At 34.8% G+C, this 23,228-nt stretch overlaps 1 protein-coding gene across 1 annotated transcript; it reads right to left on the bottom strand.

The window, feature by feature from the left end:
* Positions 1-822: 822 nt before the first annotated feature.
* On the bottom strand, positions 823-21,745 carry LOC103491975 (rho GTPase-activating protein 7). The gene is made up of 22 exons (XM_008452117.3): positions 21,146-21,745; positions 17,139-17,175; positions 16,208-16,284; positions 14,914-14,984; positions 14,755-14,833; positions 14,510-14,654; positions 14,259-14,378; positions 11,334-11,411; positions 11,146-11,201; positions 10,990-11,059; positions 10,651-10,738; positions 10,284-10,527; positions 9,669-9,890; positions 8,416-8,745; positions 6,768-6,817; positions 5,271-5,331; positions 5,111-5,194; positions 4,694-4,807; positions 4,434-4,603; positions 2,544-2,613; positions 1,524-1,727; positions 823-1,407 (listed from the first exon to the last, which is right to left on the bottom strand). The coding sequence occupies exons 1-22, from the start codon at positions 21,197-21,199 to the stop codon at positions 1,219-1,221; spliced, it is 2,613 nt and encodes an 870-aa protein (XP_008450339.2). The 5' UTR covers positions 21,200-21,745; the 3' UTR covers positions 823-1,218.
* Positions 21,746-23,228: the final 1,483 nt, after the last annotated feature.

The following is a 23,228-nucleotide window of genomic DNA, read 5'->3' on the forward strand; positions in this document are numbered from 1 at the left end:
TACTATGAATAGCAAAATATGGAAATTATATAAAATATAAAAACAAATAAATAGACAGTAAATTTGATTGATTTTGTTATATCTTGTAATTAGTTTAAAACCTCCATAAATTTTATCCATTTTCACAACCTTCAAGATTTTCATCTGATGACAGTTTATTTCAAACAAGATTTTAGCTTCTGATGAATATGTTTTCCTCAGAAAAGAAGAAAAAGGGAAAGAAAAAAAAAAGAAGAATATTTTGGTTTCTATATGATTTTTCTAACCCTTTTCACAATTATAATTCTTTAATCTGCCTAAAATTGTTTTTCAAAGTCTTTTGGAAGGAAATTTTGTAATTTTTGACCCATCATTGCCTTAATACAACAATTACAAAACCTGAAATCAAACTTCCTACCTTAAAAAAGGTGCAAACAATAACCAACCAATGATATAGTTAATAGCAATTCAGTTCAATATGAAGCACAATTTAATTAGTCAAAACATAATTAACCTCCAAAAGTGTTCAAATCTTCACTGAGTTTTGAATTAAATATGTTTTTTTAAAAACAAAAATAAATAAATAAATAATCCGAGTATACCTGAAGTTAAGGCTGATGACAATTCAAGTCATAATATAAAGCTTCTGCCTGTTTTGAATTTAACAATTGTAGTACAGGGTCAAACCATCTAGGCAATAACTTTTGTAGGATAGATGATGTCTTTGATCGACACTCAAAATTGGAAATTTGGAATATACAAACTCTAAAGCTTCTTACAGAATAATCAGAAAAGTCTCGACAATATATGGAAAATGGAAGATTTTCCTTGATATCCAAAAAGGAATGAAATTTCCAATATTTGGAACTTAATATATATTATATATGTTCAATGACAAAGCCTTAAAACTACTATTGTTACAACACGACCCACCTTCGCTTAGTCTAATCCTCAATAAAATCAAAGCAAAATAAGTGAAGTAGAAGATACAATAATAACAAAACCAACCAAAGTCCTCATTGGAGAAGGAAAAAGAAAGAAAGAAGGAGGCGAAAAAAAAAAAGAGAGGAAGAAATGAAATTAAAGATGGCATCCCCATGAAAGACCAAACTTAAATACTAAAAAAGCACACACAATGAAGCTGCTTACAATATAGGTGTAGGAGGAGGATATACAACAAATGGACGATTGGAACTAATTGTGGATATAGAGAGACTTGCATGTGCTCAGCTTTGTTTGTTATTTCCATGGCGGAGATGGCGGTTGTTTATAGATGAAGTCTTGTGAGGATGATGCACCATAATTTAAATCGAGATTATGGAGCTGCTCCATCAACTGAGAACGTCTCTCCTTGAAGAAATCCAGCCGTGTCGTTAATTCTACCAATGTCGAGGAAGGCACTGTTGAATGTCTTGTGTAATCCAAAACCTGGAAACAAGGATTAAATTTCGATGTAGAAGATATTCCAGATCTAAGACATTTAGATTCAGTTTTTAAGCACTGGACTTGTTGGGACGAGAGGGCGAGACAACAGATGTATTTACCTCTCCTGCTTTTGAAGTAGAAGGCAAAGACGCAGAATCAACAGCAAGTTCATCCACAGACATGCTAGTTGAAACCTCGGTGCTTTTGGAGTCACTTGGGCTTAGTGAATCCACAAATAGCTTCCGTGGAGTTGGTTTATTACTATTGGCAGATCCTAATACTTGTCCTTTGATATTTCTCCAATCACTTCCCATCAAACCTTCCTGTGTACCAAAAATAGAAAAACATTTCAGTTTAATTTATAAGACGAAGAAGGCTAAGGTAAGCACCATGTTTTTCAATATTTTGTAGAGGGAATGCAAATACAAACTAATATTTTCTTTTATTTTCTTTGGAAGAAATCAATAATAATCTAATTGGAGGAGTAATTTAAAAATTTATTGAAAGTACAAAGATTAAATTTGGATATTAGAAAGTAGGGACTAAATAGAACAAAACCCAAAATACAGAGACAGGACAACCTAAGGTCAAGGGGTAAGAGTCGTACAGATTACACCTCCCTGCCAAGATGACTAAAGAACCTTTCCGATTGTGTCTTTTTTTTTCTCTTTTCCTTTTTTTTTAAATCATTGTTAAAAGTCATTAAAAGACAAACAATATAGATAGCAAGTACACTAGGTACGTGGCTACGTCATTGACATCTATGGTTCAAAACAAAGGATTATATACAAGACTAGACAACCAAGTACATAAATGGTTAGGCTTTTTATCCACTCATCAAAACAGCAACCCAGCGCATTAGAGCTAAATTGTTGAGCAATTAATTATGCAGTAGAGCAAGTGTAAACATCCAAAAATTTTATTGCTTAAAGGGTAAAATATAAATGAAAATAAAAGATAAACTGAGCGCAACAACATGCAGGCATTGTCTAAGAAACAATATAAGAACTTTCTATAAGATAATAGCTTAATCATAAAAAGAAACGCAGATGACAATATTCACTGGCTAACCAAAAAGAAAAAGGGTTCATTTAACAATGAAAGACAGTTGACATGGAAGTAACATGATAAAAAGATACCTCATTCCTTTGTTTCCTTTCATGATTAACAAAAGCGAGTGTCGAGTCAAAATCTTGCTGAAGAAATCTCCTGCAGGAAGTAAAAATATTTGAGAGAGACGTAGAACTTTCACTCAACTTAGTGACATTTTAACTTATCAACGCCACAAATTTGACATTTTAACTTATTCGACGCTTCAAATTTATCAAAGGATTTAATGTCAGTCATAGATATATGGTAAGACAATGGGCTTTCATCGACAAAGAAACGAAAATACGTACAAGGACATACAAAAAGATAAATCCAAAAAAGTGTCCTCAACTACTTACGAAAAAGAATTCCAAACCAAAAGAATGATGCTAAATCAATAATTTCTTGTCAAATTCACGAATGTCTAACAGATACACGCCCATAAAGCAACATTAAATCTCACCACCTTCCAAGCCTCCTCTAAAGACCTCACCACTTCTTTTAAAGTTCAATTATTTCTCTGGATTCACACTCCCCACTAAATAGCAAAACAACAAATCTCCCACAAGATTCTCCCCTTATCACGAAAAGGAGAGTTCATCAAGATCCCATCAACAATGATCACCCCTATTTTGCACAACTCTAAAAAAACTGAAGCAGCAACTCCTGAGGGAATGAACTAACTGAAATCCTCCTCTACCATTCCACATGAGATCATTGAGATCCTCCACTACCATCCACAAAGGATACACCATGGTGGATGCAAAACCAAAGTAGAATACTGCTCTCTCTCTCATGACTTGATCCTCAATGCTCTCTCTCTCATGACTAGTCTCACAAGACAAGTCACCTAACCCTACAGTATTTGGACATTAAATAAACTCATAGGATATTAAATTCTAGGTAGGTGACTACCATGGATTGAACTCATGATTTTTTACTTCTTTATCAAGGTCATGTCCCCTATTTACTACTAAGCCAAACCCATAAAGGTTATGTTTACTCTCCCCTGTAAGACTTCTTAGAAATAAAACTATCGTAGGGATTTTAACCTTCCACAAATAGAACACTAAGTCAGCCAAATGGGAGATGGCAAACAAAATATGAAGAAAGGTGATCGGAAGCCATGCGCTTTAACGAATTAGGTTCCCAAGCTCATAAATCCCTTCTTAGAGATAAACCCTCAAATAAAAAATAATAGAAAGAAAACACACCATCTCTATAGACTCTCGAGTAGTGAGAAGACAACAAAAAAATGCAAATAGAGTGGGGGGGACGACTAAGAGAAGCAAAAAAGAGGCAACCAACTGTGATAGAGGATTAGTAGTGGGAGCTAAGCCATTTTACGTGGAATAACTTTGACCTCCTGAACTTCATGAATAGAAAACAAACTTCATTAGTTCTCACTTGTAGAGAAACCATGGAACAGTTTCTTCCCCACCTGCCTTTTTGTGAGAAGTGAGCTTTTTTGTGGAAAGTTGGAATTTGTGGTATTTTGTGGGGTTTTTGGAAAGAGAAACAATTTAATCCTTAAAGGATGGGAGAGATCTCCTAGTAATGTTTTGTCTCTTGTTAGATTTCATGTTTCCTTTTGGACTTTGGTTACGAGTTATTTTATAAATAATCATTAGGTCTTATTTCTCATGATTGGAGCCCATTCTTGTAAGCTTTTCTTTTGTACTCTCTTAATTTTTTTTCTCAATTTATTTTACGACGAAATATTTTTTTTAATAAGTACAATAATAATAATAACACTTTGGACTTTGGTAACAAAGTTATTTTAGAAATAGTCATTAGGTCTTATTTCTCATGATTGAAGCCCTTTCTCGTAGGCTTTTCTTTGTACTCCTTACATTTTTCTCAATCTTTCTAAATTCATTTTATGATGAAATATTTTTTAAGAACATATAATAATAACAACAATAAAATCGGGAACTCACAGTTGGGAGCCATGATTCTGAACATGCTGATATCGGTCACATGCATCAGATAAAGAACCATAGTTGTGTTGGCGTTGCTGATTCAACTGGTGGTGGAGCTCAGCAACTTTCTGCTTTAACCGAGCCACATCTGCTTCAGCAAGAGCAATCTCCTCAAGCTCAGCCCTTGTCTTCACATCAGCATAATCATGCCTCATGAGAATGAATATGACTAATTGAGGTGGAAAAAAAAAAGTAAATGCCAAAACATGCAGACAAACCTTTGAATCCATGCCACGTGAATTATTAAATTGTCCAGAAGACATGCTTAGGCCAACTTCCAAAGCAGCTCTAAGATCTCTTTCTGCTTGCAATTGCTCTTGTAATCTTGAAACCTGCATGGTCATTCAAACCCAAGAAATGTATTTTAAAAAACGAATATGCATCTAAATCCACGTTGTCTTATTAAAAAAATAAAATAAAATGAGAAAATGGTACTATATCCACATAAGTAACTTCCAAGGCCACTCCCATCACCGAACCAAATCTCACATACTAATAGTCGTAAACATTTTCTAAAAGTAATTTGAAAGAACGGTCTTAATAGTATTAAATATAGCTCCTCTCCTAAACTATACCAAGGATTTACTAGAAAAATAAAGTTCAAGTAACAAGCATTTGCTGCCCTGAAAACCTACATCTTGTTCAAGTGCCAACCGTCGTTCATGCAAAGCTTGTTTCCTTCTTTCCAAGCTGGCTTGTAAAATTGCATTTCCTCTAGCCTACACAAAATGGATATTCAGTAAATACTATAATCAACTTGGATCTTCAGATAACAAAGTTAGAGAGGTTGACTACCTCCTTCGCAATCCTCTGTTGCAGGTCATTTTTTGTCATCTCAAGCCTCTGAATAGCAAGCCTACAAAAATAGTTGAAATTTGTTTCAGGGAATAGTTCAGTTCATGGTGAAGTAACATTTGGAAGGGGAGGAGAAAGACCCATGGAACCAACCAAAAAGTAAAAAATAAAAAATAAAAAATAAAAAAAAGAATGTAGAAAAAAATACAAAAATGTTGCAAGATGTAAAGAACAAGCCACTTTGGAATTATGGACAGGGTTAGCTTTGCATTGTAGCAAAAAGTCAATTAAGGAAACTTTGTGCAGTTATCGTTATGAATGTAGAGGAGATATTGTGAGCTCAACTGGACCTTCAATTGCCCAATTGTCTCTTGGTGTAGACCAAGAGAGATATTATCCAATTCAAAATTACCCTAACCAACAGACCAGCATCCCAACTAATCAACAAATAAATAACGATCAATCCACTTGAAAAACCTTCAAACAGCAAAACAAATAAATAACCAAATAAAATAAGAGATTCGCCGAAAAATACAATAAAGTTGTTACATAATCAATAGACCAAAAGGCTTAAGTTGACGGATAAAGGTAAATTTAACACACTCCTTCACTTGTGGACTTGAAATATGTAGAAACCCAATAAGTGGAAATCATAATTGGTAAGGAAATAGCATTCTAGGGGTTGGAACACAAAACCTCCTAGACCACTTGCTTTGATACCACAAAGATATGTTTGTTTCTTCTTATATTTCGTACAAAGATACAACCCTCAGTTTTAAAAGGGGAAAATTATAGAAGGAAAAATGAATAACAATAATCATTCTTCCAGGTCATTAGTAGCTATCTTCTACAAATAGTGTTTTGCAGCCATCACTGAAAGACTCTGTCTACTCCATAGTACCACCGTAGTTTTTTCCATGTTTGTTTTTTGTTTTTGGCTTTACAGCACATGCAGATTGTACTCTGAAAAGACTTTATTTTGTATCTTTGGGCTCTATTTTTGTTTGGATATGACAAGGACGCTAAAAGGATGTCAACCTAATTGAGATGTCTGGGTGTGCCTGCTGATCCTATGGTCTCTTTATTGCTTAGCTCTTTGTATAAACCTTTTGTACATTGAGAATATTATTATTATCAATAAAGAGGCTGGTTTCCTTTTCAAAAAGAAAAAATAACAATAATCATTCTTTCTCATCTTGTCATCGAATAACTTTTTCTGATTAATTTTAACCAAATGCCAAAAGGTGGAAATTACAAAACAAGTCCTACACACCGTTAGCATGCCAAACCACATTCTTCCATAACAATAACAGAATTTATCCATCTTCAGTTACGAAGAAAACTTAAAACATGTGATGAATTTAAACAGCTAATTAGCTTCATCATATAACTTATCTGACAAGCTAATATGCAAATTTGTTTTCAGATTGAGCTCATACAGATTGCAAGACACGAGCAAATTTCACATATTAAGGAAAAAGCCATTGAACATCTTACTCTTCTTCTCCAGAAGAATCTACCGACTCAATAGAGGGCGTCTTTCTGGCCTGCACCAAGTAAAATCAACAAGATCAAGTTTTAATTTAACAAGCAAAGAAAAATTTTAGCGTTCAGTTCTAACTATAGCACAACAGTGCTTGTACTAATAATAACACTGGTAAGTATTAGTGATCCTTTTTTATAAGATTGCCTGCATCAATGATTAAAAAGCACAAAAAATAATCTTTGTCCTAGCGGTATTATTTGCTTCCTTTTTTCTTTCTTTCTTTTGTATTAAAAATCAAGCTTTTATCAAGAACAATGAAAGAATAACATCTGTTTATTTGTTTTGTTAACCATGTGGTTCTAGGTCGGAAGCAGCACCTCAACAAAACCTAATCATCAAAGGATACCGCATATGTCTCCACATTATATCTCAAAAAGCTCGAAGGGAGATTCTAACCTAAGACCTCAGCATTCTTATGACAATCCTTGAAATCCTCAACCTCCCTAGTAGGTGAGGAATCTCTCTATTCTCACATTTCAGAGTTGGCTACTGATGCGTTCAGGACTCCTTGAGCACAGAATCAAATCGTCCTTCCCAAAAGAAGTTGGCAAGGACATCCAGAAGCATCATTTGAACCAAAAAGTTGTCTTTTTTTCGTTGGACAACGATTCATGGTGTTCAAATGCATGGATCGTGTAGTATTGTTCTGGTAAGTGCTTAAAGGGCTCATTGAGGACTCTCTCCCAGGCTGTTTGTACTTCATCAAAAGGATAAGATATTAGCACCACCTTTTCATGAGCTTCCCTTAATGTCAAGCCTATGGAGAGCCTTCGCTATTTTTTACACGTCTTGGCTTCCTACTGTAGCTTCTTGGAATCTGGCTTAAAAGAGATTTGTAATTCCTTCATTATGTCTTCTTGCAACTAGAGAGTAGAGAGATTCTGTTACACATTGAAGTTGGGAAGCCTTCCCTACCGTCTATATTTCATCCTTTCAATGAACATAGTTCTCATTCACTATGTTTTCTTCCAACTAGAGAGAGAGAGAGAGAGAGAGAGAGAGAGAGATCTGTGAGGGATTCCTGATGGATAGCCTTAGAGACATAAGAGTTTTGTGCAAATGTCAAAAGCTTGAGGTTGAACCTATAGAAATGAAAGATGGAAGATCCACATCTTTTTGGTTTGACAACTGGATTGGGGATGATAATCTCAGCCAGAGTTTTCCCAAGCTTCTCACCATTGCAGAGTTCAAAAAAGCTTCTAGAAACAGCTCTTATGTTTCGACTACACAATTGGAGAAGGGTAGATACAGAAGTACAGGAAACCCATAGGGACATTTAAACCTACCAAACAACTAGGCTATTTTAAAGAGGATATGGAAAGAGTTTGATTGTTGTTATAAGTATAAGCAGATGGAAAGTGGTAGTTATCTAATGAAAGACATTCTAAAATGTTAAGCCTTCCACAAATTATAGTCTTTGTGATGTAAAGGTCAACTGCAGAAATTTTTTATAGCTACTTTGACAGACTCTTGTGCAGGATTTTCCCCTTAAATTTTTATATATATATACATACATTATACATACATACATATATATATACAATAGTTTCAATTCCAGTTCTACTCTAATATTCTTCAATTGAAAAAATGAAAACTTACACTGCTCCTTCCCCAGAAAGTTGTTCTCTTAGCATTAATATTAGAGCTTGAAACTTTACCAACTGGCTTCCCAGAACTTGACTCATTTCCAGGATCCATTGAATTTAAAATTTCTCCCATTGATCGGTAAGATTCGCCAGCAAGTGAGATATTTGGAGTTTCCATCTCAGTCAAAGAGTTTACATTTCCTTTCTTTTGTTTGCTTTGGTCCCCAATCGGTTGAACATTGGTATCAGAGTTCTTATGATGATCAAGACACGAATTTGAACTCTGAGCTAAATCATGGTTCTCTCTTGGGGATCCAACATCCGAATCATCACCTCCAAAAGCCTGTTCATGCACAGAAATTAGAGTATCTTAATTAGCATTTCATTCGTCAACAAGCATGGTTATTCAAGGAAGAGAAACAAATAGTTCTGAGAAAGAACAGCACAAAGTTTCATCAATTTTGTGTCTTGTGAGAACTCAATATATGATAAATACAGTAACTAATACAGGCTTACATTATTGAAGGCCATAAAGCTGCTAATAAATCATCGACAAAAAGAGCTCAGTAAGAATCCCTAAACTTAAGAAAACTATTCTCCCGTTACAATTAGAGAAATTCAACTTCCTTCTACCTATCATTAAGAGTACGATTTGAAGCTTCACCAATAAGATTGCTTTTGTTTTTTTATAAGAGTTTAACCAATAGGATTGTTGATTGTAGTAAGAGTTTAATTCTCTTACATTGTTTTTTATAGAAAACAAAAAAGAGGTCATCAACTTTTTTTCTTTTAACAAGGAACAACTTCACAGTGATATAATCAAAAGGATTAAATGTTCAAGAGATACAAACTCTTCGTGATCAGATTTTAAAAACAATTTAGTAACAAAGGAGAAGAAAGAAAATGAAAAAACATAACAACGAAAAATTTTGAAGATCAGAAATCCAACCAAGAAAAAAGATAGAAATTAAGATAGTTGATTGCTAAATAAATGCTATAAATTTCAAGTAAATGTTTTTCCCCCAATTTAACATATGATGCTTCCTACAAATCTCTGCCTCCAGACCAAGAAGATTTTGAATTTCTCTTGGTTTTATTTCCAAACCTTTATAAGATCAATAATATGCCTCTGTTTCCGAAAAATTAAACAAATAAATAAAAACTTGGAAAATATAACCAACAAAAATGCAGCGTTTCAAAAATAAATGAATGAGAAGAATAGTGCATGCTCCATGCATATGCATTACACACGCACACATGGAGAACCTTATAGTCATAAAGATCACTTCCAGCATAGCCACTACTTTCACTCAATTTCCCACTAAGCACACGCTCAGGATCGTCATCTGTGTCTGGATCAACCCCATTTTCCACATTGTGATAGCCATTTCCTTTCACATCAAGATTTTCATCATCAGTGGAGTCATCACTTCCGCTATTTTCTATCTGAGAATCGGCTGAAATTGAGCATCTGTGTAAATTCTCATCCTGGAAATAAATCACAAAAATAAAAGGGATTCATAATCATAGAACAAAAAAGTTTGAAATGCAATTAATAGATAATTAGACTGTGTTTTTCAATATTGTTATCCAACTACTAACATGTTTGTTTTCCCTCTACTAGAACGAAAAGGTTATATGTTGAAGATTCTTTTTTTTAATGAGAAACTCTATATGGAAGGATATACAGGCGGGGAATACAGCCCATCCCACAAGGATCTGAAACAAAAGGAGAGAACGCAAAAAGCGGAAAGAAAAAAAGTGGATAGCATCTTCCAACTTGGCTAAAATCATTTCATATAAAGAGAATAAAGATCAAAACTAATACGCAGTCCTCTATCAAACAATAAAAAAAAAATGCTTAGAAGGCAAATATCTTACATCAAAAATATTCTCAAACTCCTCCAAAAGTGTTGTAACAATTGCTTGGGCATTGTTGGCCGCATTGGCAGCAGCTAGCAACTGGGCAGAGTTATCACCACTTACATCAAACTCATCTTCCAACTCACATTCACCAGCTAATAAAGGCCGTAAAAGCAAAGGTGCCATGCAAGCAGCAACAGCAGATGGAGTCATCCGGTTCTCGTGAGCATGAGAAGAAATGGTATGCATCATCTTTAAGACTCTGGAAAGAGAATAAGAACATCAAATTGACATGTTGGGAAATGCAGCAAAAATGAAATACGTTACAACAAAAGATACAAAAAAGTTAATTAGAAAGAAATGAAATTACAGATTAACATCTAACCTTTGTAACAAACGCCGGTTTGGTTCAGGAAAAGTCTCCAATATAGATGATCGCATGGCATTAATCCGTGCCTCTTTTCGATCAATTTCTTAAACAATAAGAACAATAGTTCAAATGATCAATCCTAATACATTTACATTTTATGGAAAAAATCAAAAATAAATAAACAAATGAGCCAAAATGTGACCATCCCTGATTTTAAGATGATCTGTTATATTATACTCTACTTTAAAGGATGAATTCTCTCACATTCCATCCACAACCTATAATGACCTCCACCATATTTCTCTTTCACACATGTAAGGTTTCAAAGAATTACAAAGGGGTTAGCAAACTTACTATAAGCTTCGAGTAACGCAGTGCAGCACGAAGCTGGGACTGGTGATGATGGAAGCTCTCTTAGAATGTGCTACATTTCAAAACACTCATTAAAGAGTTGAAATTGTACATATATATCAAATATCAAGATATCAATGATATAGTAAAGGAAAGTACCTTGATACAATCACCAATTACATGAGCATCCTCATCAGAACCAAACTCTGTCTTGCCTGGAAGAGACAAAGCAAATTAGGGCATGTGTTCCAACTTGACATGCTTCTATTTGATAGCAAATAGATCATCTGCATAATTTTTGGTCTACTTATCCTTTCCCTCGTTAATTAGAAACAATTAGAAAATACCTTGTTCATATTCTTGTACTCTACGGTCTACCTCTTCAACATCTGCAGATTGCCGCAAAATGCCTTCTACCTTAGTGCCTGAAAAGAAGTTCAACGTAATGTTGATTTGACAATGTGTCAACATACAAGTGTTAAATCACCAACCAAACAAAAAACTTAGATGGATGAGTTACAGTAAATTTAATAATATTACCACTTTTAACACTCATTCTCGCTTGTAGGCATGAAAATTTGTAGAAGAACCAGCAAAAGGAATTGACACAATGGAATTCAAACACAATACCTCCTACTCTTGTACCACGTTAAGTTACCAATCAACCCAAAAGTTTAAGTTGATGGGTTATGATAAATTTAGTTATATCAATACTTTTAATGCCAAGTTTGCATATCTGCATCAGACTCGACCAAGAATATTCATTCTATAACATATTGAAGCTCCAATTCTTCATGCCTTGTTGTGTATCTCATTATATAATTTATTGTTTGGTTTGCCTGAAAATTGTTAAATAAATCAAAAGCGATATGCATTTATAATAAACAGGCCTGACTTTCTTCTTCGTAGCCCCTCCTCCTCTTTGGTGCAGGCCCACGTTGATGTATTTTGGTAGGCCTCTTGATATTGTCTGGATCATATTTTTGGTGTTATTCTATAGCTATGAGAATATTGGTGCAGCATTTGAAGTTCTTTGCAACGAATCCATTCTCATGCCTCTTCCTAGGGAATTGACACCTCTAACTTTCTTCATGGGGTCGAGATATTGACCAAATATTCATCAAATCTCTTTGGAGTTCCAGAGGTATTGAATGGACTTCCTTGGATGCTATTAGATCCTCAGGTGGTATTATTATCGTCTCGAATGCACATCCTTCTTGGTCTCATCTATAACTAAAGATGCTAACTGTCCTTTTCTCTATGGCTGATGGATTCAATTTTTGGTTAATAGGTGTTTACGAACCATCTACTGATTTTGAAAAGAATTTTTTCGTCCAAGAACTCCATGATCTCTTCAGCCTGGTGGATGAAAACTGGTTTAATGGTGGAGATTTCAACCTCATCAGATGGCCTAAAAAAAATTCCAACCTATTGTAGGTAGGTGTCTGCCTTCAATTCTTTTATAGAACAGAGGGATCTTATTGATTTGCCCCTTTCAAATGACAGTTATACTTATACCTGGACAGACTTTAGAAATCCACATCCACCTACTCATACCAAGATTGATAGATTCCTGTGCACAGAAACTATGTTAGACAAATTTAGTGATGCTTTTGTGAAAAGGATTGAGCGTCCCACATCGGATCACTTCCACCTTCTCCTGACACTTGGTAAACAACAATGGGGCCCACCACCTTTTAGGTTTCAAAACATGAGGATCGGTTGTAATAATTTTCTTCCTTTCGTTGAAGAATGAAGACTGGTGGTCTTATTGGCCACAGGTTCATTGAAAAGCTTAAAGGGCTGAAATTTGCTATCAAGGAATTGAATCAACAGATTCTTTGGCAATATTCCATCTCAACGAGACTCATTGATGAAGAAACTTTCCCTTATTATTTCAGACTTTGGGAAGGATCCTTCACTGACACATAGCATTGATAGAAGAAATTCTATCAAAGAGCAGCTTCTCTCCATCAATGCTAATGACGAGATCTGATAGACAGAAATGTAAATCCATTTGGTTTCTGAAAGGTGATAGTAACACATCCTTCTTTGACAAATTTGCTGCTGCAAAAGAAAGGAAAGCTGCAGAATAGAAATCCTTAATGGCATTGAAGCTGAATAAGTCCAAGATATGCATCCGAGTACATCAGTTTACTCCAAGATATGGACATTGAAGCTGAATTTATTTCTTTCTACAAAAACTTGTTCACCAAAAGGAACGGAAAGGATTCTTGCCTCACCCGACTGCATGAGACCCCACAGAACAGAATTGCCTCCTTGAAGCTCTTTTCACCGAGTCTGAGATTTTTCTCTCGGATATCTTCAAATATTTTCTTTATCAATGAGATTGTCTCTTATCCAAGAAAAAAGATCTTCATGGGTTCTTTTGATGCTCGGCCCACATTGGTGTGCTGCACCAATAAGTCACAGAGGATTCCATTCAGATTTTCCCATTTTCTTCTGCTGTAAACATTTGGTTGAGCTATTGGAGTTACTTTTGCCGTAAACATTCAGATATTCTCGGATCTTCTTTTGCTATAAACGTTTGGTTGAACTATCGGAGTTACTTTGGAACGATTTGGGATTTTCCTTTTTTGGGGGTTCCTTTAGAATGATTTAGGTTCTGTACAAGGATTCTGATGGAAGAGGTTCCACACTATCCTATACGAAAGATTGGGAAACTTTTGCGACGGGCAAATTTCTTTACCATTTTTTGGAGTATCTTGGTCAACAAAATAGGAAGTTTCCTCGTTAGTAAGTATCTTGTGAAGGGTGAATGGGAAGTGGTTTAGAGTACTTACTTACTATAATGCTTTCCATAAGGTAAAAAGAGAAAAGGATAAAAGTGAAATGGCTTCTCGGGACTATGTTCAGCATTTTCACCATTGGTGTATAATAGGATGCAAAAATTTGGTGCGAGACAATGATTCTGGAGTCGGTTCTGAATTTTAGACTCATTGTTGGCCAAAAGCAATAAAATTTCCTAAATAGCTGAATAGCTCAATCTTGATTCTAGATGGAAATGAAATTATAGCACCAAATCATGTTTTACTTTTATCGAAGCATTTTGAGATGATAGAGCATTAAAACTCAAACCATTGCTGTTAATAATCAGAAACAAAGGCAGCTAAATCATTATTACAAGAAAGTTTGAAATCCTTACGACTTGATATAACAAATCTACAAAATAAAAATAAAATAATAATAATTCAAAAGGAACCAACTGAGAATAGAACAGATTTCATTATAATTTCAACATAGCACCCTACCGAATGTTTCAAGAAACCGAAGTGCCTTCTCAAGGAAAGATGGACCTCCATCAATATCTTCCAATGCAAGTAAAATAGGTCTTCCCACCACCAAAGATTTAACAGGACGCTTATCCCTCCCTGGATATAATTAATGGAACATTGATGGATCAAGTAAGCAAGAATAACACGCATATACCTACCCCAAGCATTTGAAAAGGAATCAAGCATCATAATGAACAAGTAATTGCAAAATGAAGCGGAATACAAACATGGATGGAAGGAGCTGTCAATTTTGTCACTAGTGTCACTCCGAAAAATCCCATTATGTCCCATGACAAGGGCAGCACTCGGTGCTTGTGCAAGGGCTTGTTCCAGTGCAGTTTTCCATTCAAACAGATCATCTGAGGTCTCGGCCTTTTCATGTGTGAGGCACAGGAATAGAAAGACCAGATTAATAAAACAATCTAGGAAACAAAATATTCTTTGCACATATGATATGATCTAATTAGAGTACCTTGAGAGTGAAAGCTCGTCCATCACGACCATCAGGAAACAATACAGTCAAGAGCTTCTTATCCTCTCTAACAACAACACTACATGAACCCAAGTTGCATGCTTAAGCTCAATCATAGCTAATAAAATTTGAAATACACATTCATATAGAACAACTTACCTCCCTGAATTATTCAAGTCTATGCCCCCCAAAGTAAGATTTACTTCACCCCCTCTTTGAGGAAGTGCACTCTAAATGAAAAATAAGAATAGATATTTCAGTTGATATAAATCAATCATGCTACATCGATGTCTACATTTGAACTTAATGAAGTTAACAAGTGAATGGATCTTATACAAGCATCAACATTTATCGGAGCAGTCAATGAAGACTTGATTCATCAGGGAAAAAATAAACTAAACAATGAAGGGGGGAGATGTTAAGCAAAAATATGCAGAATGATGCTCGAGGGGCCGTCCAAAGTACTAAATAGAAAATCTTCAGAAGATTACCAAGTCCAAACCCACCATTGTCCCAAGGAAGAGAAACAGTGTCTCCTGTAAAGAGGTGTCTAGATTTCCCTTGCTTTTCTTTCCCGATTTAATTCTATTTTCCATAGTAGGAGGAAGTTGGACATGTAATGGAGTGGGATGCCAGACGAGATCAACTACTCAACCATCTCTGTAGAGCGATTATTCCATTTAATTGGTTTTTCCAAGGTCTTTTGCCAAGCAAATGTCTATAATTTAGAAGAGCTATAGTTTCCACCTGAAGGGGCCATCCAACTGGGTCATAGGCTATGACTAACAACACAATCAAGAAAAGCAATCAATTCTCCAGTTCTTTGTTCTCTCAATCTGATACCCATAGGTAAAGATTACACAATATCCATCTTCAGAAACTAACGCAACTTGAAAGGTCCTCAAACTATGAAAGGGTTGTACTATTGGTTGCCCTTACCAAACATTGCATTGTGTTAGCTAATGGAGGCTTGAACAGACCCTAGTGATCTTGTCTCTGTGAACTCAATGATTTTGCAACACGCCAACCACAATTTTCTTTCAATTATCCAACTTGAAATATTAATTGCAAGAAATCTTTATCTTTTTTGTTTTGTTTTGTTTTGTTTGAATAAGAACCCATTTCATTGATCAATTAAATATGCAAAAAGAGCTGTAAATTTTTACACCAAACAACTGAACAAGGGCATTGTTCGTGTTTATTACCAAACTGATTGAGCTGAAATCTCTAACTGCACAAACTGGGAAACAAAATTTATTACATTATTACGTGATCAAGCAAAATAATTCATAATGTTTCTCTAACCAAAACATACCCTATCATGATCATTCAAAATAGAATGGATGAAAAGGAAACGAGGCATAGCATGATTATCCAAAATACCAAAACAATAAATAAAATTAAAAGGAAGAAAGAAAGAAAGAAAGAATGAAGAAATTTTAACTATACTAACAGGATCGTTTTTAAAGAACACAAGGGAAGTGCGTGTAAGGATGAACCAGCGCTTCTTCCAAGATTTCCAGCCTAGTCCTGAACAAATATAAGAACATTAGCAAAAACACTGAGATTGACGTTAGACCCTTTCCAAGAGAAATAAACAAGCAAGTTTAGCATCATAGAATAGGTACTAGAGGAAAATTTTCAACATATACTTAGAGAACAAACAAATGAACTAACTATGCAAAATAAACCCTATTTTAGAAAAAGTGAGCATTAGCACAAGTTCAATAATGAAAATTTTCACAGGTTAAAAATCAAGAGAAACATGGTGTAAGATATGGTAGGTCGAAATGCTAGCATGTGCTCCAGATTGAGTTTGAAGCACCATGTGGATTATTTCACTAAAGAGGATCATAATAGCTAAATATTCTAACCCTTGGCTTACCATAGCGTGGACGAAGCTCAACGCAATTAAGAATAAAATATTGAGAACTAGAGCACATCAAGAGGTCAACATATAAACGATGCAAAATCCATAAATGCATATTTTGACAATTGGGAAATTTTTGTGTGATCCCCTTGGCTTGATGGTGACCACTCATCTACCCCTTTGGTATTCCTCACTGATAATGAATTTCATATTGCTTGCCCAAAAAACAGATGGATAGAAAGTACTAGTGAGAGATAATCAAGGACCAACCTAACAAATTAATCAAAAATCTAATTGTATATTTAACAAAAAGAAATTATAAATGAAACAGGAAACAGGAAACATAAATTACATGGTTTAACTTTGTTTACAATGGCGCACAAAGAAAAAATGTATCAAATAGTCGCTTATTTGTACAGTTGACAGAGACATCTTGTACATGATTATAATAACTCTCGAGAAGCCCTAGTGAAGCTAAAATTTTCAAGTGATGGGGAAGAAAAGGAGCTCCAACCTTTGGATGATATAAAAAGCGGGCCACTCTTGAAAACCTGCCAGATAGAAGCAGAGTTTAAAAATAAAGATGAATAATAGGTGCTAAACTACACCAATTTTGCAGGGCACTGAATCAATCAAATGAAAGAAAAATAATTCTTAAACATGAAGCTGCATCTTTCCCATGATTTTTTCATTGGATCCTTCACAAGTATAACGTTATCAAGCAGTGTGCATTGAAAACTCAGAGGTATCTAACATTACCAAAATCTATATTTCTTTCCAAAAAGCGAAACTTAGATGAAAGTGGATAAGAAGTCTACACAACGGCTCACAAGAAAAGCCTTAAATATGAATTCAGCCATTAACTTAATGCCTTTTTTCTGCAATTACCAGTTAGGTCTTATTCTCCTAGATTGAAGTTTGTTTCTTAGTTAGTATTGGGACTCCTTTTGTGGGGGAGGTTTCCTCCGTATCTGCTTGTATATTCTTGCACTTTTCCTAATGAAAGCTAGGTTTCCTATTTATTCAATTGCATCTTATGAATTTAAAAGCTTGGTTTGTTCCAAGTAGGTCAAATCTGATTCAAAGTGAGAGCTAAATAAATTTTTATGATTATTATTGAAACTGAGACTCAAATAGATGTGACATTGTTTTAGTTTCAATAATAAATTAATAATAAAATCAAATTTATTTCTATGTCACATCTTTTTGTGGGCTTGCCTTTTCCTTTCTTTTCTTTTCTTCATTGAAAGCCGTTTCTTATCTACAAAAAAAAGACCTCGCTAAAACAAAGCCAAAGGAGCTTATAGAAGTTTATGCTAAATATATGTTTACCAAGGTGTCAATTTTCCCCAAACATGGAGGTTTCACATTTCTAATGAGGGGGACAATCCTCCCCATTTTGATTATGGAGATGGGAAGTGGAAAAAGAGATTCCAAGTCCCATCTCTTTATGCCTTTTGATTTTTCAACGTTTTGCCACCTTCTCAATAGGACCAAGGAAATAGCATTGGCTTTAGTAGGATCATAACACTTTCCCTTTTGATTCTGGCTTCTCTATACTTCAGCCCTTCTGTCTTTTTTTTTTTTTTCCTTTTTCCCTTTTGGTTGATAGAAAACCAATTACCAAAAACGAAAGAATACAGGACCACACGAAAAACTAAGCCCTCAAAAAGTAGTACCCTCGAAGAAGGGTTTCAAATCTAACAAAATAAGACCTAAGGAATAATTACAAGAAGAGCTCATCACAAACATCCAGAGAGAGGTGTTAAAATTAGTCGAGGACAAAACATCGAAAGATCGCCTCACCACAACTCAAAAGATTCTACAATTTCTCACCCCAAATAGCTCACATCAATGCACACACTCGATCTTCCATAAAAAAGCCCCCTTTCCCCAAGTGGTGAATGGATGAGGAACTCCTTGATCAAAACACTAAAGTCTCCATGGCGGCCTAGCTTTTGGTCAAACACTTCGAAGAAGATGTTCCAAACCAAAGCGCAATTGCAGAGTAACCCAAATCTTCCTCTACCCTCTGACAAAGAATACAACAAAAAGGTCCAGACGACATCTTACTCGAGAGCCTATCCAAGGTATTATCTTTTTCCACGAATAACCTGCATATAAAGGTTTATAACCTTCTTTTGAATTTTTCACCTTCCAAAGAGCAAGAAAAAATCGACTCTATAAAGGGAGAGGGATCCAATAAGTACTTTATTTTTTCAATCGGAGCAACAAAGAGCTAAATCTCAGTGGATCGTGGCAACAAGGCCACTCCATCACTTACAATACCCTGCCATGTATTCTCAATGAAAATTGTTCTTTCCATAAAAGAAAATTAAAAGAGAAATACTCTATCACGTATTTAAGTCATCTGCAAAAGGTTCTATCCATCGCTCAGTGGAGATTACGTTACAAGGCAGCCCCGACAACTCATTCATGAGGGCTTAGCCAACAACACGTGCCTTTGGGGGATTCGATAAGTACTTAAAGAAAAATTTACAAGAAAACCCTTAGAAGGTTTGGTACTCCGAAAACAAAAATCATTTCTCCCTTGCCCAACACAACATTCCCCAATAAATAAATGAGGGACACAACCTCTCTCATTTCTCTATTGGACAAAGAATGACAAAAACGAACAAAAAACAAAAAGAGCTCCCCAAGATCAACAAAACTGTTTTTCTTAGCAAAAAGGTGACAAAAATGAGCAAATCCATTACAAAGGGGGGCCTCACAACCATCTATCCTCCCAAAAATAAGCCCCCAGTCGATCACCCACCACACAATCAATCAACCCAAAGAAAGAGGGGAGCTCCAATGAAATCTCTTTCCACAGATTCATAGAAGTGCCTTCAACCCTAACCAAAATCCAGTAAAAAGGATGAGGATTGTACTTGCTTGTGTCTACACTTTAGCCCTTTATAAAAGCTTTGGAGTAACAGCCCATCTCTATTCATATGACAACACTTTTTCCTTTGATTTCAAGTTCTGTAGAGCCCTTATTGATTGTCAATGTTGGAGAGTTTTACTTCAACAAGTGGTTCTTTCTCAATATAGAGATCAGTGCTTTCAAATTGATGATTACAAAAGCAGCTCTTGAATTGCAATGTAGCAAAGACAAAGAATGATTACAAAAAGTCCTCTAGAAAGGCCATCACCAAGTAGTACGTAAATCCAAGATTCCTAGAATAGTTCCAGGAAGATATGCTTCAGGCACCAGCCACCCTAATGTAAAGGCAAAATGGTTCGCTGAAAGAGTCATAAATTACTCTAGAGAGAGTTCAAAGGAAAGTTCTCACTTTAACTGTCATAATGAACTTTGATGGCATGTTATAGAACAAGAATGTGCTTAGTCATCCAAACTCAGACTGAATAAAAGATTGAAGTCCTTTTGTTTCAGTTTGACCCTTTGCCCAGGGCTTTTTGTCAATTGTATTCTTTCCTTCCTTTTTAATCGCAATGATAACTCAGTTTCATATCCATAAAATTAACCAAACTTACTCTTGCTGCCAACTCTCTGTACTCTGCAACCTGATTAAATGCTTTAAAGATAACTTAAACAGATTACACAGAGAGAACCACTCCTGGATCTCCCAATCATGACTATATTTTCAAATTTTTAAGTTTCGCCTTCTTCTTTTTGGTATTGCAGTCGTTTTCCCTTGGTAAGAATGCATAGTAGGGTAGCTTACATGCAAAAAATAAATTCCCACCAGATATCGCACAATGCTTAAACTTTTAAACCATTTGGATTATGCAAATTCAAACATTTTCCAATGTAAATCAGAGGCAGTTTGAGCTTGAGATGTGAAATCTCAGACCGTTAGAAGCCAAAACATACTTGCTCCAGATATTACCAATTACCATGCGAAAGAAATGTCAACTTTGGGAGAAACCTCCGCAGCCACTTCAATAAGTTAGTAGAATCGTATTTATGAGCCCGTGTATAGGGATCAAGAAGCCATAGGCAATCCGTTCAAAGGAAATAAAGGGCGGAAAAAGACAAAAGCATATTAAAAATTATGAATTGAAGACTGAAACTTCGAATTCCATCCAAATGGCCAAATGGGTACTGTTCGAACTCCAAATTTTATAACTCGAACCAAAATATTGAGGAAGTTAACAAGATTGAACTGAGAAGATGTATTCATAAAAGAGCTGAAGACATTTTTGAACAATCTACGGCTATTAGGCAAATAACCAAGAGAAATTTAGTTCAAATTTCACAACAGTAATCCTAAGTTGATCCAAACATTTACTTAACGCATTTACTAAAATTAGTTAGTTTGAAAAACCAAATGGCTGTCTTCCTTCGCTTCCTCAATTCCGGACTTAATATAGTATACTCCCAAAGTCATCAATTTCTACGGGATTGGACCTATGATCCTCTTCGTACTTTGTTCCGAAAGAAATGAAAACAAAACATTTCCCAACTAGTCATGACATTAAAAATAAATAAAAAAAATAAAAATAAAAACTCACAAAATCAACTCTCATCATACATCAAATCCAAAATAAAGTTACCGTATTCGAAGCCCCAGCTCTGGGACGCTCAAAAGCCGCCAATGAAGCAGACATTCTCACCGATTCACTCTGAAGCTACGGCATCGAGAGAACAGCCAATGCAAGTAACAAAATCACTCAAACCGTTCAACATTCACCCGAAAAAACAAGTCCGGTAGCAAACCCCACTCCTCCAAACACAGCAAGCATCGATTGCCGCACACACGACGACAATGCCAGATCAGAGAGCAGCTCCAGCAACGAATCAGTAAGATCCAACAACCAAAGCAAAAGAAAACTGATCCCTAGGGCTAAGATTTGGATATAAACATGAAAGCAGAGCACCGCAACACAAAACCAATCACCATCTCATTTCAACTCAAAATTTCCCTCCATTTCACATCTCCTCCGATTGGATTGAAGGAAATTACGATGAAATTAACAACAATCCTCCAATTTTGCTCTCTTGGAACAAAATTTTTGGCACAAACTTCTCCTTTTCGATTTTGTATTGGATTAGGTAGATAGAACAATAGTGGTTGTGGTAGTAATATGGTAAGAGAGAGAGAGAGAGAGAGAGAGAGAGAGATTTAGAGAGAGAAAGAGAGTTACTTTGCTTTTCACCTAATTTTGGCCGTGAGGAGAGAGAGAGAGAGAGAGAGAGAGGGAATTTGGACATGGAAGTGGCGGTAATGCTATTCTGCGGTCGTGTCTAGTCAAGTTCTGGTCAAAGTGAAAATGAAAACCAATGAAGATTCGCCACGTGGGAAAATGATTATATTTTGAAAAACCCTTGAATGTAGGCTCCAATTATGGAGGTAATTTAGATTTATAGAGTAGAAAGACCATTTTGTGTTAATTTTGTCAAAATGATTTGACTTGTGAAGCCAACTGAAAAATATTGTGGAAAAGGATTTTTCTTTTTCATTTTTCTTTCTTTTTGTTCTTTGTTTCATATTTAGTTTAATTTCCTTTTTTTTTTCCTCTCAGCTCTTAAATAAATTTAAATTGTTTCTATGAAAACAGTGTGTTAGTAATTATATTCTTGACCCTTTCTTTATGGTTTGTTTTTTACGTGACCATTTTTTGAGATTATAGATTTTTTTAGGTTTGAATACTACTTTTAAATACTACTTTTTTCTTTATGTTTTTTAAATATTTATTTTGATTTTTACTTTTTTAACTTTAATTTATTTTAGTCTAATACCTTTGAATGGTTGCTTTTTAGTTTTTATTTTTAAAGAGTTACTATTCAAAAAAAAAAAAAACAAATATTATCCAAGATTTAGATAATTATATGTCGCTCTAATAGATGCTATTTAAAAGTTATAATAAGTTACCTTTATTTACTATAATTTTAATAATTTTACATCCATCGTTTTTTATTCATTACTAGAGTGTTTATTATTTATTCTCAAATTAAAATAATTCACACCTCAAACACATATATTATCATAATCTAAATTCAAATAATTTAAACCATAAATACAAACTACTATAACTCAATTAATAATCTATGACTATAATAACATCGTGTTGTTCTTTTCTTTTAAATCCTAAAGATATACTTTTAAGAATACAATGAACTAAGGTCTAAAATAAGACCATCAAAAAAAATCAAAATGGAAAATGCAAATATAAAAATACCAATATCAAAATAAATTAAAATTGAGAGTATGGTAGAGATTTGGAGGAAGGATTGAGTTGTGGAGGGTTAGTGTTGTGATAAAACTAGTTTATCATAACATGTGTTTGGAGAAAGAGTTCAAAAATGTAGTTTTATGATAGATAATATGTGTTTTAGGAAAAAGGTTTAAAAAGATAGTTTCATGGGAGGGTTGAAAAATGTTTAAGAAGAATGATAATGAGGGAAGAAGGGTTATGATAACCCTTTCCCCAGACAAGGGTTGGGTTACCATAACCTAATCCAATAGTGATAACTCTTAGGTCAAACGGTCCTTAGGTTTTTTCATGTATAGTAAACTATTGGATTTTAAAAATATTAAAGTTAATTTACAATATTCAATTAATTTGTTTTCAAATATAATAAAATAAATCAAAATATTTATAAATATAATAAAATATCAAAAACAAATGTTGATAG

The sequence above is a fragment of the Cucumis melo genome, chromosome 2 (genome assembly GCF_025177605.1).
Source record: "Cucumis melo cultivar AY chromosome 2, USDA_Cmelo_AY_1.0, whole genome shotgun sequence".
Classification (NCBI taxonomy): Eukaryota; Viridiplantae; Streptophyta; class Magnoliopsida; order Cucurbitales; family Cucurbitaceae; genus Cucumis; species Cucumis melo.

Coding starts and splice junctions, on each gene's coding strand:
- LOC103491975 (XM_008452117.3), bottom strand. CDS start 21,199: ATGTCTGCTTCATTGGCGGCTTTTGAGCGTCCCAGAGCTGGGGCTTCG. Junction 6,818..8,415: donor CTTTCTGGGGAAGGAGCAGT/GTAAGTTTTCAT, acceptor TACTTGGTGCAG/GCCAGAAAGACGCCCTCTAT. Junction 5,195..5,270: donor AACAGAGGATTGCGAAGGAG/GTAGTCAACCTC, acceptor CATTTTGTGTAG/GCTAGAGGAAATGCAATTTT.